This window comes from Carcharodon carcharias, chromosome 17, assembly GCF_017639515.1.
Source record: "Carcharodon carcharias isolate sCarCar2 chromosome 17, sCarCar2.pri, whole genome shotgun sequence".
In the NCBI taxonomy this organism is placed as follows: domain Eukaryota; kingdom Metazoa; phylum Chordata; class Chondrichthyes; order Lamniformes; family Lamnidae; genus Carcharodon; species Carcharodon carcharias.
The window spans coordinates 17,887,851-17,902,872 of record NC_054483.1 but is presented as its reverse complement, the minus strand read 5'-3'; the positions used below and the strand labels follow the sequence as shown (position 1 = coordinate 17,902,872).

Here is a 15,022-nt window from a genome sequence, read left to right as displayed (position 1 = left end):
AAACATGGTGTTTGTAAAATTAACTGCATACACCTCTGCCTCCATCTTGTCATGCTCTTCAATTAATTTCTCTTGCAAGCCAACCAAGTTTAACAGTGCTCTTAAAATGCTATTGTAGCCTAAGTTATAACTTTTTTCAATAGTCTCAGCTGTGCGTGTAGAAGCAGATGAGAACAAAATTCAGCTCTGCAGCCACTAATCAACAAGACTCCGACTTGAAGAATGTAAACTTAGGCACTAAATAGCTGCCACCAGCAAATGCAGCCATGACGACACACAGCATCAAATTCTATCCAAGACCGCTGGCAAACAACACTTTCCACACACAATGTCCAGGAACCTGAAGCAACAGGAAAATGTTGTTTGCTTTTCCTGTTCTGAATAATTCAGCCTCATTGTGCACGTTAAAAAAAAGATTCTGGAACAATGGCCACTCACTGGCCATTTGACACAATGAGTATCAATACAGCTCTGATGTTTTTGTGGCGAACTCTGTTTCCTGTCCCAAGTCTCAGAACTAGAAAAAGTCCACCAGTTTGTTCATAACGACTTTACGGGGAGCATGGCTCAAGGCACTCCCCATGCACAATATTCCAAGCTAACCATTTCTCATGGGAAAGGAAGCATAAAGGCTGCACACTTCAAAGTCAGATGGAGGCGGAGCAAAGTTTGATTTTTCTTGCTCAATAAGAAAACCAACTAAGTGTGAATCTTCCAAGCTTTCCACTTACCGGCCTTGTGTCGCGTAAGGGGTGTCAACTCAATTAATGATGTGATGGACCCAGCTCATTTCACATCAGGGCCCTTGCAATGCGCTGGAAAGCTATTGTGTAGCCAGAGAGCCACTCTGAATTGTATTCAAATGCAGGTTCTCCACAGAATTCAAACCTCAACACAAACTCTACAATGTGGTCTCCAAACCACATTTGTGTCAGGAGAGTGTGCTTGTGTTATTTTCCCCCACTCTCCCTTTTGCTGGGTAAATGCCCCAAAGCCAGAACTTATAGGAATTATCCACTGTATTAAATCAAGATGAGCCAGTCACACATGCCGAGTATGTCATGGGATTAATATCAAGCCACTTGAGACAAGTGCTGCCTAGCCTTAGCTACAAATACTAAAGTTTCCTCAGCAAACCCCTTTCTTAAATCTCTGGTGCTTGGAATTAAAGAATTTCTTCTTTCAACCAGAAAAGCTGACATGGTCACACCCAAGGATAGCAATAGCTCTTGAACTATTTTATACTTCTCACACACACTGCACGTGCAAAACTTCAAGAAAATTCCTACCAAGAGTTGATTTGTATAAATTGAATACTCACAAATAAAGTTTGGCAGCCAAAGCCCTTTATCCCATTCAGAGGGCAACTCAAATTGCCAACTTAATTCCTCCTCTTAACTGACGAATTATCAGAGCTAACCCAGCCAAAGGACAAAGCCCTGTATTCTTCTCGCTGTGACAGAACATGACAGAAAAACTCTGACATCGATATCTGTGCTAAACATCCAGGATAGATCCGCTGGTACCATATTTAACATATTTTGCTGGGGCACTGTGAACACATTATGAACAATCTCAATAGCACTTCATAGCCAATGATTTCTACCACTAACGAGGGAGAGCAACATCATGGGAATACCATCACCTCCAATAACAAACAATGCTGGAAATATCCAACAGGTCTGACAGCATGTATGGACAGAAACAGTTAATATTTCAGGTCAATGACCTTTCATCAGAAAGTTGTAAAAAGTTCTGATGAAAGGTCATTGACCTGTTAAGTTTATTCTGTTCCTCTCCACAGACACTGCCTGACTTGATTATTTCCAGCTTTTTTTTTCCTTTTTATTTCAGATTTCCAGGATCCACTATTTTGCTTTTGTGCCATCACCTCCAAGTTACACACACCATCCTGACTTGGACATGCATTGCCATTTGCCCATCACTGCTAAGTCAAAATCCTGCAATCTCCTTGCACTATTATGGGAGCACCATCAATGCAAAGACAGCAGCGTTTGAAGGGAATGTACTACCTGGAGATCAGAAATAGACAGACCATGCCAAAACCACCCACATGCCAAGCTCAGAAAAACTGTCATTTTAATGATAATTGCACTATGAAAATAATATAAACTTGGGCCTAGCTACATTTAGATATATTTCCAGTGATGTTAACATCTTACTGAAGTGTGGCATTCAAGAAAATATGCTCTTAGCCTGCTTTTTACAGTTATGATTGGTGGGGTAGAAGTACTCCAAAATTAACAATACTTACGTACTAACAGGCTATTCTGTAATGGAGCAAAACCCATTGCTCTTCTCACCCAATTTCTGCCCAAGCACACTTCCCAGCAGGGAATCATGGACGGAAGTAATGCTGGTTAATCATTTTTCCCTCCTCGGCCTAAAAGCCAATTTGCATCTCAGTTGCTGCCCCAAAATTAGCTAACACAATTCAAGAATGAACTCTTGGCTCTACAGCCTCACCCTACAGCCAAATGAAACCTTGTAGTGGAACACAATGAATTTTCTAATGGAGACCAAACAACCAATACTGCAGGTAAAATGGAATTTCCCTATCTGAAGCCACACTCATCTCTGCGTCAATACCACTGACACTGCAATCGCCTCCATGTGATGTTAGTCAAAAAAGCACACTGCAAACCACAGCCAGTACAGTAGCATGCCAATTCATATTCTTAACGTTAAAACAGCCTGGAATTTGCTCAATTCTATGTCAGCAGGCACCTGACAAATAACTACCCCAGTGGGAAGAAAAACATGCATTAAGTCATTCCATCTGGCTCACCAAATTTCACCAAGTCACATTTTGCCAATAACCAAATTAAACCAATTAACACAAACAATTAACTTATCCCTGCAGCTGATACTGTTTTTTTCTCCCCCATTTCTCTGTTGACTAGAAGCACGGATAATATAGGACCATTCCAAGGCATCAGCCATCTGATACTTAGCCTGAAGAACAACTTGCATTTACAGATCACGTTTAACATAGTAAAACGTTCCCAAGCCTGCCAAGACTAAGTGTCAGCAAGTTACTTAACATGGGAAGAAATCAAGCTGATCCTATTCGCAACTGACATCCTTACCCTAACCATTGGTCAGTAATCAGGAGCAAGTAGTTTATCCAATTACCTTCCTTCAAACTCAAGGACATGAAGGTCAATTGGCATATTCCCAAATGCCATATTGGCCAAGATCAGGAACTGAACCTGGGACTTTGCTGGTCTGCAAGGTCCAGCAAAATACCACAGTTCACCAACGAGCCATCAAGGAAGCTCGTCACAACATGTATTTGGACTACAATGGGAATAATTTCTTAAGGTTTACTCACAGGTATGTGGGTTCTCAGTGGTCCTAATCCACAGTCTACTTTTGTGTACCACTGACTTTCTGCAATATGTTATCTTTTCTATGAACTGAAACTGAGGTGCTTTTACTTGACTCCAAAAACATCACGCTCTCATGCACAGGATTCTGTCCAATCTCACTCGAAAACATAAACACACTTGCTTCCATACAAGCATAACCAGTGCTGCGCCCACCTTATCACAGTCTTCTGCTAGTTTCATGCCAGAACTACAACAACCTCCCCCATCAGCTGGCTAAATGCACCAAGCCAAACAACATGTTTGCAGTAAGGCATAGAAAATTACTGAGGGGTAATCTGCTGACACACAGCATTAAACATCCAACCAAGTTTGCTCCTGTGTGCATGTATGTGGCCAGTTTCACATTCATAGAACAAACAAGCAATGTGCATACATTTTCTCTCAAACACCAGTGTGGCACTGTAATTCAGGAAAATGAAAACCTGCCATGTGGAAACAAGTAAACTTCCGCAAGAGCACTGATAGGCCCTTACAAAATGAGCTTTTCTAAATTGTTTTGAACATTCCAGTTTCTACTATATAACCTATGAATTACAAGCCATTATGCAAAATTGGGCTCCATGTTAAAAACTTGCCAGTAAAACCATTGAGTATTTCATGTGCAGAGTCAGCAGCCACAGAGGCCATTTCTGCCAGAGAAAGTCTCCTTGGGAAACTCACTCACCGTCTTCAGCTGTCTTACCATATCCAACAGGCAACTTGCATCCTTTCGCTCCTGATTTATACTAAACTTAGAACTAGCATCATCCATAACTGGGGAAGACAAGTTCCCAGGGCAAGACACCATATCCAGAGACAGACTCCATTACCCAAACTGGTCTTTTCCAGGATGAGGTAGGTTTCTTCAGGAAGATTCAGAATTTGGCCTCTTGAGTCAACAGGTTTACATAAATACAAGTTTCAAGGCCTGGCTGGCCAACAAACAGTGCAGATAAAGTCAAGCAGGCAGAGAATACACAGTTATGTGCAGGGGTATTTTAGACTTGCCCCTATCCAGGGTTGTTCAAGTCAATTGCAGCAACCCAAGAGTTAACAGGTACAGTAAACTAGTGTTATTATTTATTCTTTCACAGGATGTGGGCATTGCTGGCTAGGCCAGGATTTATTGCCCATTCTTAATTGCTCAAGAAGGTGGTGGTGAGCCGCCTTTTTAAACCACCGCAGTCCATGTGATTTAGGAGCACCTGCAGTGCTGTTCAGAAGAGAGTTCCAAGATTTTGACCCAACAACAGTGAAGCCATGGCAATCGTCCCAAATCAGGATGGTGTGTGGCTTGGAGGGGAACTTGCAGGTGGTGATGTTTCCCATGCATCTGCTGCCCTTGTCCTTCCAGGTGAGAGAGATTGCGGGTTTAGAAGATGCTGTCCAAGGAGCCTCGCTAAGTTGCTACAGTGCATTTTGATGTGCGGAGGTGGAGGGAGTTAATGTTTAAGGTGGTGGATGGGAGCCAATCGGCTGCTTTGTCCTGGATGGTGGTAAGCTTCTTGAGTGTTGTCAGAGTTGCACTCAACCTGCCAAGTGCAGAATATTCCATCACACTTCTGATTTGTGCCATGGACAGGCTTTGGGGAGTCAGAAAGAGAGTTACTCACCTCAGAATTACCAGCAACTGACCTGTTTTCATAGGCACACAGTATTGAAATGGCTGGACCAGTTCAGTTTCTGGTCAATGTTCAAGAGAGATGGCCAGATTCTCTCTTGTTGGAGATGGACATTGTCTGGCATTTGTGTGGCACGAATGTTACATAACACTATGGTCATTAGTTTAAGTCCACCACTGGCAACTAGTGAAACTGACTTCAACAAATCTGCTCAATTGTGGGCTCAACAAGAAACCTCTATAAAAGCTGTTGGATCATTTTGAAAACCTGGTTGGTTCATTCATTTGTATAGGGAAAAGAACCCAACGCTCCTACCTTGTCAGACTTTCACATGGCTCGAACCCCAGGAAAAGGCAGAGACTTTGAGCAAGTATTTTGTAGGTGTCTTTACAGTAGAAGACACAAAGAGCATCCCAAGAATAGTGGCAAAGGGAGGGAGGAACTCAAAACAATCACAATTATGGGACTAAAGACTGGCAAGTGCCATGAACCTTGATGGCTTGCATCCTAAGGTTTCAAAGGAAGAATTTGCAGATACATTGGATGCACTGGTTGTAATCTTTCAAAATTCCCCAGATTCAACCAAAGTCCCAACCATTGGAAAACTGCAAATGTAACGCCTCTATTCAAGAAATTAGGGAGACAAAGTAGGAAACTATAGGCCAGTTAGCTTCACATCCGTCAATGCCAAAATGCTATGATCCATTGTTACAGAGGTAGTAGCAGGACGTTTTGAAAATCAATCAGGCAGAACCAACATGGTTTCATCAAAGGGAAATAGTGTTTGACAAATTTATTAGAGTTGCTCTAGGATGTCACAAGCAGGATGAATAAAACAGAACCAGTAGTTGTAGTGTAATTAGATTACCAAAAGGCATTCCATAAGTTGCCACATAAAAGATTACACAAGATAAGAGCTCACGGTGCTGGTGTGATAAATCAGCATACATTGAGGATTGGTTAGCTAACAAGAAACAGAGAGTAGGCATAAATGAATAATTTTCAGGTTGGCAAACTGTAATGAGTGGAGTGCCACAGGGATCAGTGCTGGGGCCTCAACTATTTCTGACTCACATTAAAGACTTGGATGAAGGGACCAACTGTATTGCAGCCAAATTTGCTGACTATACAAAGATTGACAGGGACCAAGTTATGAGGAGGATACAAAGAGTCTGTAAAGGTATGTAGATAGGGGAGTGGACAAACATCTGACATATGGGGTAGAAAGTGGAAAATTGTAAGGTTGCATACTTGGGTAGGAAGAATAGAAAAGCAGATCATTTAAATGGAGATACACAGCAGAATGCTGCAGTACAGAGGGACCTGGTATCCTTGTACATAAACCACAAAAAGTTAGCGTGCAGATGCAACAAGTAATTAGGAAGGCAAATGGAATGTTGACCTTTATTGCAAGGGGATGGAAGATAAAAGTTGGGACGTCTTGTTACAACCGTACAGCACATTAAGAGTGCTGTGTACAGTTTTGGTCGCCTTACCTTGCATTTCTAACCAGGTTCACTAAGCTAACTCCCAGGGTGGAGGAGTTGTCTTAGGAGCAAAGATTGAGCAGGTTGAGCCTACACTCATTGAAATTTACAAGAAACAAAGGTGATCTTATTGAAAAATACAATTCTAAGGCAGCTTGACAGGGTAGATGCTGAGAGGATGTTTCCTTTTGTGAGGGAAACCAGAACTCAGGGGCAGTTTCAAAATAAAGGGTCTCCCATTTAAGGTGGAGGTGAGGAGGAATTTTCTTCCAACAGAGTCTTTGGAATTCTCTTCCCCAGAGGGCAGTGGAGGTTGGTTCATGTTACATATTCAAGGCTGAGCTCAACAAATTTTTGATCAACAATGGGGACAAGAATCATGGGAGGTGGCAAGCAAGAAAGTGGATTTAAGACCACAAATCAGATCAGCAATGAACTTACTGAATGACAGGGAAGGCTAAATGGGTAGAATGGCCTATACCTGCTCCTATTTCTCAGGATCTCAGGGGCTTTTGCCAAGCTCTCAGCGATTGAGGCACTGTGAGGTTATCAGAATATACAATGCTGTCTGGTCAGGCATTGAATGATAAAAAGGGTAACCTGCATTGTACTCTGTGCTAAATTTAGTCCTTTCCATCATATGCTCCTCCCATTCTACTACCAAAGCTGTGCTCGCTCAGTACTTAATCTGGGGAGAAGTAGGTGAATGTCCCCTCTCTTCATCATGATGCATTTACCACTTGCTGGACCTCGGATGAATACAAGACCAGGCTCCGTTTTGATGTCGCATCACTCCTTCCAAGTTCACAAGACTCACGACAATTGCGGAGAAGAATTTTCACTCAAAAAACACTTGCACCTGTGAAACACACCCCAAGGAGGAATGAGCATTTTAAAAGGAAAAGGAAGAAAAGACAGACAGGGAAAAATCCTTCCGTTTATACTTGATATTTATTTGCCTTCTAAGACAGAGCAACATGGTTTTGGACATATTTCCCCCAGTGAAACATTATCAGGAGCTTGAGCAAAAGTTAATATTTTTCAAATTCACTGATCAGGAACAGATGCTATTTTCTTATTGGAACACTATGTAGAAGCAGCTGTGGGTCCTGCCCAACTTTAATCCCTTTGTATTGCACACATCAATTTAAAGTAAAGGTGTTTTTATTTTCCTTGGCTCGTTGTACAATGGAGCCTGCCCAGTTTACATCATGAGGTGGATTTCAGCGTACCAATGCAAAGAGGCATTTTTTTTTCCCCAAAGTCAGATGTAGAAGAACCTCCCCCAGCTACTACAACCAAAACAGGACTAAACCCACATACAAGCCGAAGGGGCATGTTCACAGCCAGGAGCATGAACACAAAGCGATTTGATACCTCCTGAACCCAGAGTTGAGGTCAAATGCAGCACCCCAACTGCTGTCCTAACTAACAACAGTAAACTCAGCACAGACTGAACTTGGGACAATTCTAGTCTATGTGGCATTATGTTGTGCACTCTCTTTTCTTGACACCATGAATCATCATCCTTTTCCAAGTATTATCAATACACGTGGTAAAAGATGACAGTTAAAACTGGACTCACCAGGTGAGTTAGACAAGTACCAGACTGCTATCCTGCAACAACTACAAGGAACAAAATGTTTATAACAGGACACTGATTTAGAATGCAACAAAATAACCATTAACAATGCAAGAGTAAATTGAGAATCTTCGTGCAGAACATCTTGGGGACAAAGAAAGGGGGAGCAAGGATATTTCTTTAATCCTGTATGAATAGGGATCTCCAAAGCAATGTTGCCATTGTGCTTATTTAGTATATACTCTTGGGTAAAGATTATATTTTAATCAACATAACTGAATGTGTTGTAGTACAATTCCTTGCGCAATATTACGAATTCATCCCCTCAAATTGGTGTCACCACCAGTAACAGAAGGGCACCCCACATAGCACTTGTGTTTTAACAGCAAGAATGAGAAAGTGTGTATTGCTGGACATGTTCCACAAGTTGGCATGTTCCACAAGAATGAAAATTACAGTGTGATTTAATGCAATCAAATAACACAACATATGCTTCAGTTGGGCAAGACCTATCTACATAAGTTTCAATTTCATAAATTTCGCAACAAAACATGGTTTTCACATATACATTTTACACCTCAACACTTCATTTTCCTCCTTTAGGAGGCCCCTTAAACCTAATTCTTTGACCAAACTTTTGGTCATCTGACTTAATATCTCCTTCATGTGCCACATTTTGTTTTATAATGCTCGTGAAACACCTTGGGACATTTTATTAGGTGAAAGGATTTATAAATGTAACTTGTTTCCATCAATGCAGAACCCCTTCACTTAATACAGCCTCAGTCACAAAAAATCTACCCAAAAATATCAACAGGTTGGCTTTGAAGAACTGCCTGATCAATTTCTGTCAGACAATGTTGGGTATGCTACAGTTGATATCAAGATGCTCACACGTGTGGCCCAAAGACAACACACCTACTTCACTCAAAGTGGTCTGAGAAACTTCCTCAAATGAATTCAAACAGGATATTGATTTTCACCACAGTCACCCTGGTCAAGCGCTCAACAACCCAGTACATCACGTAACTGTCACAAGCCTCTCTACCAGAAGTATTGGTAGAGCACAAACTTTAATATCATATTGTTAAGAGAGATCAACCAAGTGAATAAACAATTCCTTCGACAACCAGTACAAGACACAAGGAAGCAGATAACTCTGCATTACAGAAATGCCACAATGGGATAACTTTACAGTACTGAACAGCACACAACCCTTCAACAGCAATACAAGGAAGTTGTTAAGACTTCCACATACAGAATGCAGAAGGGCATGAATGGTTTAAATATCCTGAAGTCAATTTTTTAAAAAAAAAGCCATCCTCTCCAAGCATCTTCCATATTGGCTTTTGCTGGGATACCATGCCAATGTACTGCCCCTCTGACTTGGGCCAAACAGCAATTGTCAGGCATCATTTCACTCAAGTGCTTTCACAGCCAAGCTCGATCTTGTTCTTATTCTAAATGCAAGCAAACTCTTTCCAACATAGGTCATTCAATAATGATCAGAAGCTAGAACTATGACCGAGTTTAGTGTCCCTTCCTCAACCCAGGCTCAGAGGCTATTTGCATCATCTCAGTCGAGTTAGTTAATTTGCACAGGCCAAGGACTGAACATGGAAACTACTTGATTCAAGTGTTTAGTGTCATGCCAAGTAGGGTATTTTCCCAGTAGACATCACTGACATCTTTGTTATGTTGGAAATTTTAAAAACTCAGACCAAACTGTTGCCATAGTTACAGCTTCTCTTTTCGGGGACACTCATCACCAATCTTGAACTTTTAATACCTATGCAAGGGTACGCTTAACTGCAGTTTAGGTTTCATTCAGATGAAAGCCGTGCACACTGCCTGCTTCCGCTGAAAGCATTAGAGAGGCCTTACCTGGTAGAGAGGTACATTGCCTGGTACAGTCTCTCTCCCAAAAGTTACATATGAACACAGCAATGAGGAGGAGTAAGCCACTCAGCCCCTCAAGCCTGCTCAGCCATTCAATAAGATCATGGCTGATCAGCATGCAACCTCAACCCCACATTGCTGCCTACACCCAATAACCTTTCACCCCCTTGTTAAACAAGAATCCATCCAGCTCTTTATAAATATTCAAAGACTCTGCTTCCACCACCTTTACAAGGAAGAGAGTTCCAAAGACTTATGACCTTCAGAAAAAAATTTCTCATCTCTGTCTTAAGTGAACAACCCCTTATTTTTAAACAGTGACCCCTAGTTCTAGGTTCTCCCACAAGAGAGAACGTCCTCTCCACATCCACCCTGTCAAAACCCTCAGGATCTTAAAGGTTTCAATCAAATCACCTCTTACTTTTCTAAATTCCACTGGATACAAGCCTTACCTGTCCAGTCTCTCCTCTTAAGACAACCTACCCATTTCTGGTATTAGTCTCATAAACCTTCTCTGAACTGCTTCTAACGCATTTACATCTTTCTTTAAAAAGAGACCAGCACTGTACACAATACTCCAGATGTGGTCTATTTTTTTAAAAAACGGGCAGCAGCAAGTCCCTGCTCCGTAAACATTTAAATTGTATTTAGGTGGGTTAACCAAGTGACCATTGGCCCAAGAGATCCCTGAGCCTTAACAAGGCCTGGCAGCATTGGATTTTCACTCCATGTGATATCAAACTAAAGTGTATGAGGCCATCACCTCCAGTGAATCTCACTCCGTTTCAGTCCTAATTCTGGTTGGGCCTTGTATTTCCAGTTACACCGCCAGTTCAGAGTTAGTATAAAACCATTACTGCTCACACTCAAATTGGCAGCACTGGTACTGGTGAGATAGCATCACGACAGAGAACTAGGCAAAACTATGCAAGAATATGCAGTCTACTCCTCCTCATTGCAGCATAACTCAAGCACCATGTTTCTGCACAATCTTAAGAATCCCAAACCACTTCATAAATAACATGGCAAAATCACATATAGACATTGTTCAATTACAACTGTCTAACAAGAGACCTCAAGAAGATAAACACACCCAGTAATGCTGATCATTTTTCTGTCTTTGCATTGGAACAGTTAATCTAATCTCTCCAAAAGAATTGAAGTTCACCTTGCAGATCAGAGTGCAGGGCCTGTAAAGACAAGTCAAAGGTACTCCTTCCAACTGCATGTTTTAGGCACTGTATTCTATCACTAAGATTTCAACTATGTGTAAGCATTAGTGAATAAAATGTTTGAACTTGGGTTTAATTAAACTGCCCATCATGAGTTTCACTTTCAAAAGTTACACTGAGTCTGGAAGTCATCTCAAACTTCAAGCATCGAATGCTGGTAGGTGTGCAGGTCTGTCACGAATGGCAGCAGCATTTTGAAGAGATGACTTAAAATATTACCTAGCATTCAGAGGTACTGGTTTCCGTATGTTTATTTCCTCTGATAATGCATTTGGGTACAGAGCCTCTCACTTCTATCCAATAAGATGCTTCATAATAGCAGATAACCGACAACTAATCATGTTGTTTGGAAGGGTGATTACAGCAAAAACAGGTGACCCATTTAAGAAATGACAGGATTATAGCCAGGTTGTAGGGTTGGCGTTCTGGAAGGAAAAGATGATCAAATGGGCCAAAGGGCCACCTTTATCTGAACCTGTCTGGTAGCTCTGGGATTATAACATGCGGTTGTCCCAGCGCGTAAACAAGCCGGATGGTACTGCTGTGAGCACACACCATTAAATGCAAATTAACAGCTGTACTGTAACCATTGGAGGAATGCCTTGTACAAGGCATTGAAATCTGTACCAAGCATACAGTACTTTTCCCATATTAACTCTATCACTTGGTCCAGTTAGTTGCACTCTGTTCCTGGTTCCACCCCAGGACCCAACATGTGCACAGTACTGAATAGATCTTAAAGATCTCACGTCCATCCATCCTAGCCTCCAGCACACTGCCAAGAGTTCTCTCCGTCAAAACTAATGCAAAGTCTTAACTTTATCCACCATTTCTACTTCAAACACCAAGGCCAACAGGTTTTTTTTGCACAGGGAATGGAATTTGAAGGAGGCCTCTCCATATACATCCATGAATTTGGGAGCCTTTCTCACTCAGTTTACGAGGTCAATTGAACAGGAGCCTCTTCTTTCAAAGAACTTCATATACACCAGACATCACATAAAATCCGACTGACAGATTGAAATCAAGCTTATTTCTCACGCACACATTTAAGCCTGTGTGTGGGTTGTGCAATGCATTTTAAATTACTGCTAGACCAATAAGACGTCTGCAATCGCCAAAATACCTTCTGACACAGCCCAAGTCTGGGAAGCAATAACCTAGAATTATGATGTGTTTTACCGTTCAAAGAGATACAGTACTTTAATTCCACAAATTAATCAATCCACCATTACATATTACTGAAATCGGAATGACAGCACCTAGTGCATGCAGAAATCTAATACTCTATGTACAGTCTAGGAGTTATAACCAAAACTCAATGCTGAATTTGTACAGCCATCAGTTTGGAGATCCATCTGAAACCTCATAACAGTCCAAGAGAACCATAGTGCGGGATCTTCACATACATGTTACTTATTTTTTGATAGATTTTCTTTATGGCAAGGCAGGCTAAGGGGCAGCAAAAAGCAACAAAAATCCTGTCATGCTTCACTGATGAGAATTTTGCTACTTTAGGTAACTAAACCTGTGCAAAACGAAAACGCGTGGAATACTGTGTGTGTGTGTGTGTGTGTGTGTGTGTGTGTGTGTGTGTGTGTGTGCGTGTGTGTGTGTCAGGCAAAGAATGCCTTGGGTCCACCAGAGGAAGTACTTTAGTCAAGAGCTGTTTCACACTAATTCAACTTCTTCAGCTGAAGTAAAAACAAAAAAACTGCGGATGCTGGAAATCCAAAACAAAAACAGAATTACCTGGAAAAACTCAGCAGGTCTGGCAGCATCGGCGGAGAAGAAAAGAGTTGACGTTTCGAGCCCTCATGACCCTTCGACAGAACTGTCGAAGGGTCATGAGGACTCGAAACGTCAACTCTTCAGCTGAAGGCTGACTGTATTTCAGATAGCTCAACAATTAAGTGCAAATCCCAAACCATTAGAAAATAGTTATGTTTTATGATCAATTAATACTCCTCAGCCCTGCATAATGTCCACTCATAAATCTGTTTCATGCTTACCTGCTGAATACTGTACTTCCTCCCACCCTCAATGAACACATCCAGCCTTCCTCATGCATATAAAAAAACACATGTTTCAGAGCACATTTTGCAATTAGATTCATTTCCAAGGAATTAATTTGGTGCATCTGTTGAACCTCCCAAGCCACTTGCCATCATCAAAAACTGGGAATTGCAGACAGAAAAATCCACCAGGAGAACTGCATCAGACACTTTAATCTTCCAACAAAACAAAACCATAAAACACCAGTGCACAAAGTAATGAAAAACAGGGATTTGAGGGCAGGAGGGCAAAGAGAAAAAAAATCTAGTGAAGTTGAAATATTTAGTTTTTTTTTACCTTCTGCAACATCATCATCTATAGCCCCTTTCACCTGAGAGAAACACCACTGAATGTCATTGCCACCACTTCCAACTCCTGAATGAATGGAGGAGAAAAAAAAATTAGTCATATGCATTAAGTATTTTTTTAAAAATTAAAATTATACATATATTAGGAGGGTGTGGGTGTGTAGGTGGAAAGACACTGAAAGATCTCTCCAGCCTCAGACTGGGGCTGGCTCTCATGAATTTAAAAATAATTCAACAGACTAAACTCCAGAAATTATAAATTATTATTTATACTGTTGAAGGCTTTGATCCCTGCTTCCCTGCCCTTTTCCTTCACTCTGTGGAGGAATGAGTTTAGCATTCAAGTCGCCAGGCCTTGAAGGAAGGAGGGATAGAGGAGGGAAAAAAAATAGGCTTTACATTTTAAAAACAAACCCAGAGCCAAAGGGACTGATGGGGAGAGAGGGAGGGAGCGTTCACTCCCGCTTGCGTTTCTTCTTTTTTTCCCCCTGCTTGAATTCTCACCTGCCATGGCGGAACCAGCTGGAAATGGAGGTAGCCGGCGTTCGCGCGGTGCCCAAGGATGTGGCCGGAGCTGCAGGCGGACAGGCCGGGCTGCACTGGGCTGAGGATGGCGGCAGATTGGCTTCGGATGGCGCTGCTGTGCCCTCCCCCGCTCTCTGAGCCCTTCAAAATGGCGGCGCGCCCGCCCCGGCCATCTTCCAATGACGTCAGCGCATCGGGAGAGGAGGGGAGGGGAGGCCGAGCAGGAGCAAGGGGGCGGGGCCAGAGTGAGCTGCAAGCAGCTTCCACACCATGCAGCACAGCCACTTTCTCCATTAGAGAGAACATTTTAACACTGGCAGCAATCACTTTTTTTCTCTCAACTGCATTACCATTTTTTTTCAGCTTCATCATAGCTTTGCTTCTGCAAATTTGGTGAATCCCAAATTTGCAAATCCCACTCGCCCCCTTGCTCGCCTCATGCCCCATTTTAAAATATCTCATTCTTATTTTAAAATTCCTCCGCTTCCACATCTCCGTGATCTTCTCCAATCTGATCTCTTGCCTATCCTCAATTTTAATTGCTCCACCAGTTGCCTGCGCCCTGAACTCTGGAGCTTCCTCCCGAAACTTCTGCACCGCTTTAACCCTCCCTCCCGCTTCAAGACCCTCCTTCAAACCTCCCTCTTTAATTGAGCTTTGGTCATCTGTCCATTTGGTCTCCTTCTGTTCCCCAGTGTCAAATTTCGTTTGATAATGCTGCGTTAAAGCCACTCGGGACGTTTTACTACTCAAAGCATTATATAAATGCAAGTTGGTGTCAACCACCCATAGGTCACTAAAAGACTTGCATTTATTATAGCACCTTTCATAATGCGCAAAGGGTTTTACAGCCAATGAAATACCTTTGCACTGTTGGAATGTGGGAAATGCCACAGCCAATTTGTGCACAGCAAGTTCCC

At 42.0% G+C, this 15,022-nt stretch overlaps 1 protein-coding gene across 1 annotated transcript in view; it reads right to left on the bottom strand.

Moving 5' to 3' along the window:
* LOC121289805 (serine/threonine-protein phosphatase 2A 55 kDa regulatory subunit B alpha isoform) overlaps positions 1-14,286 on the bottom strand; it is a 66,573-nt gene extending 52,287 nt beyond the window's left edge. The window contains exons 1-2 of the mRNA XM_041209644.1: positions 14,082-14,286; positions 13,567-13,644 (exon numbers count right to left, since the gene is read on the bottom strand). Of these exons, the coding sequence (XP_041065578.1) occupies positions 13,567-13,644; positions 14,082-14,088 (85 nt within the window). The 5' untranslated portion in view covers positions 14,089-14,286. The remainder of the gene's footprint in view (positions 1-13,566; positions 13,645-14,081) is intronic.
* Between the last annotated feature and the right edge of the window lie 736 nt (positions 14,287-15,022).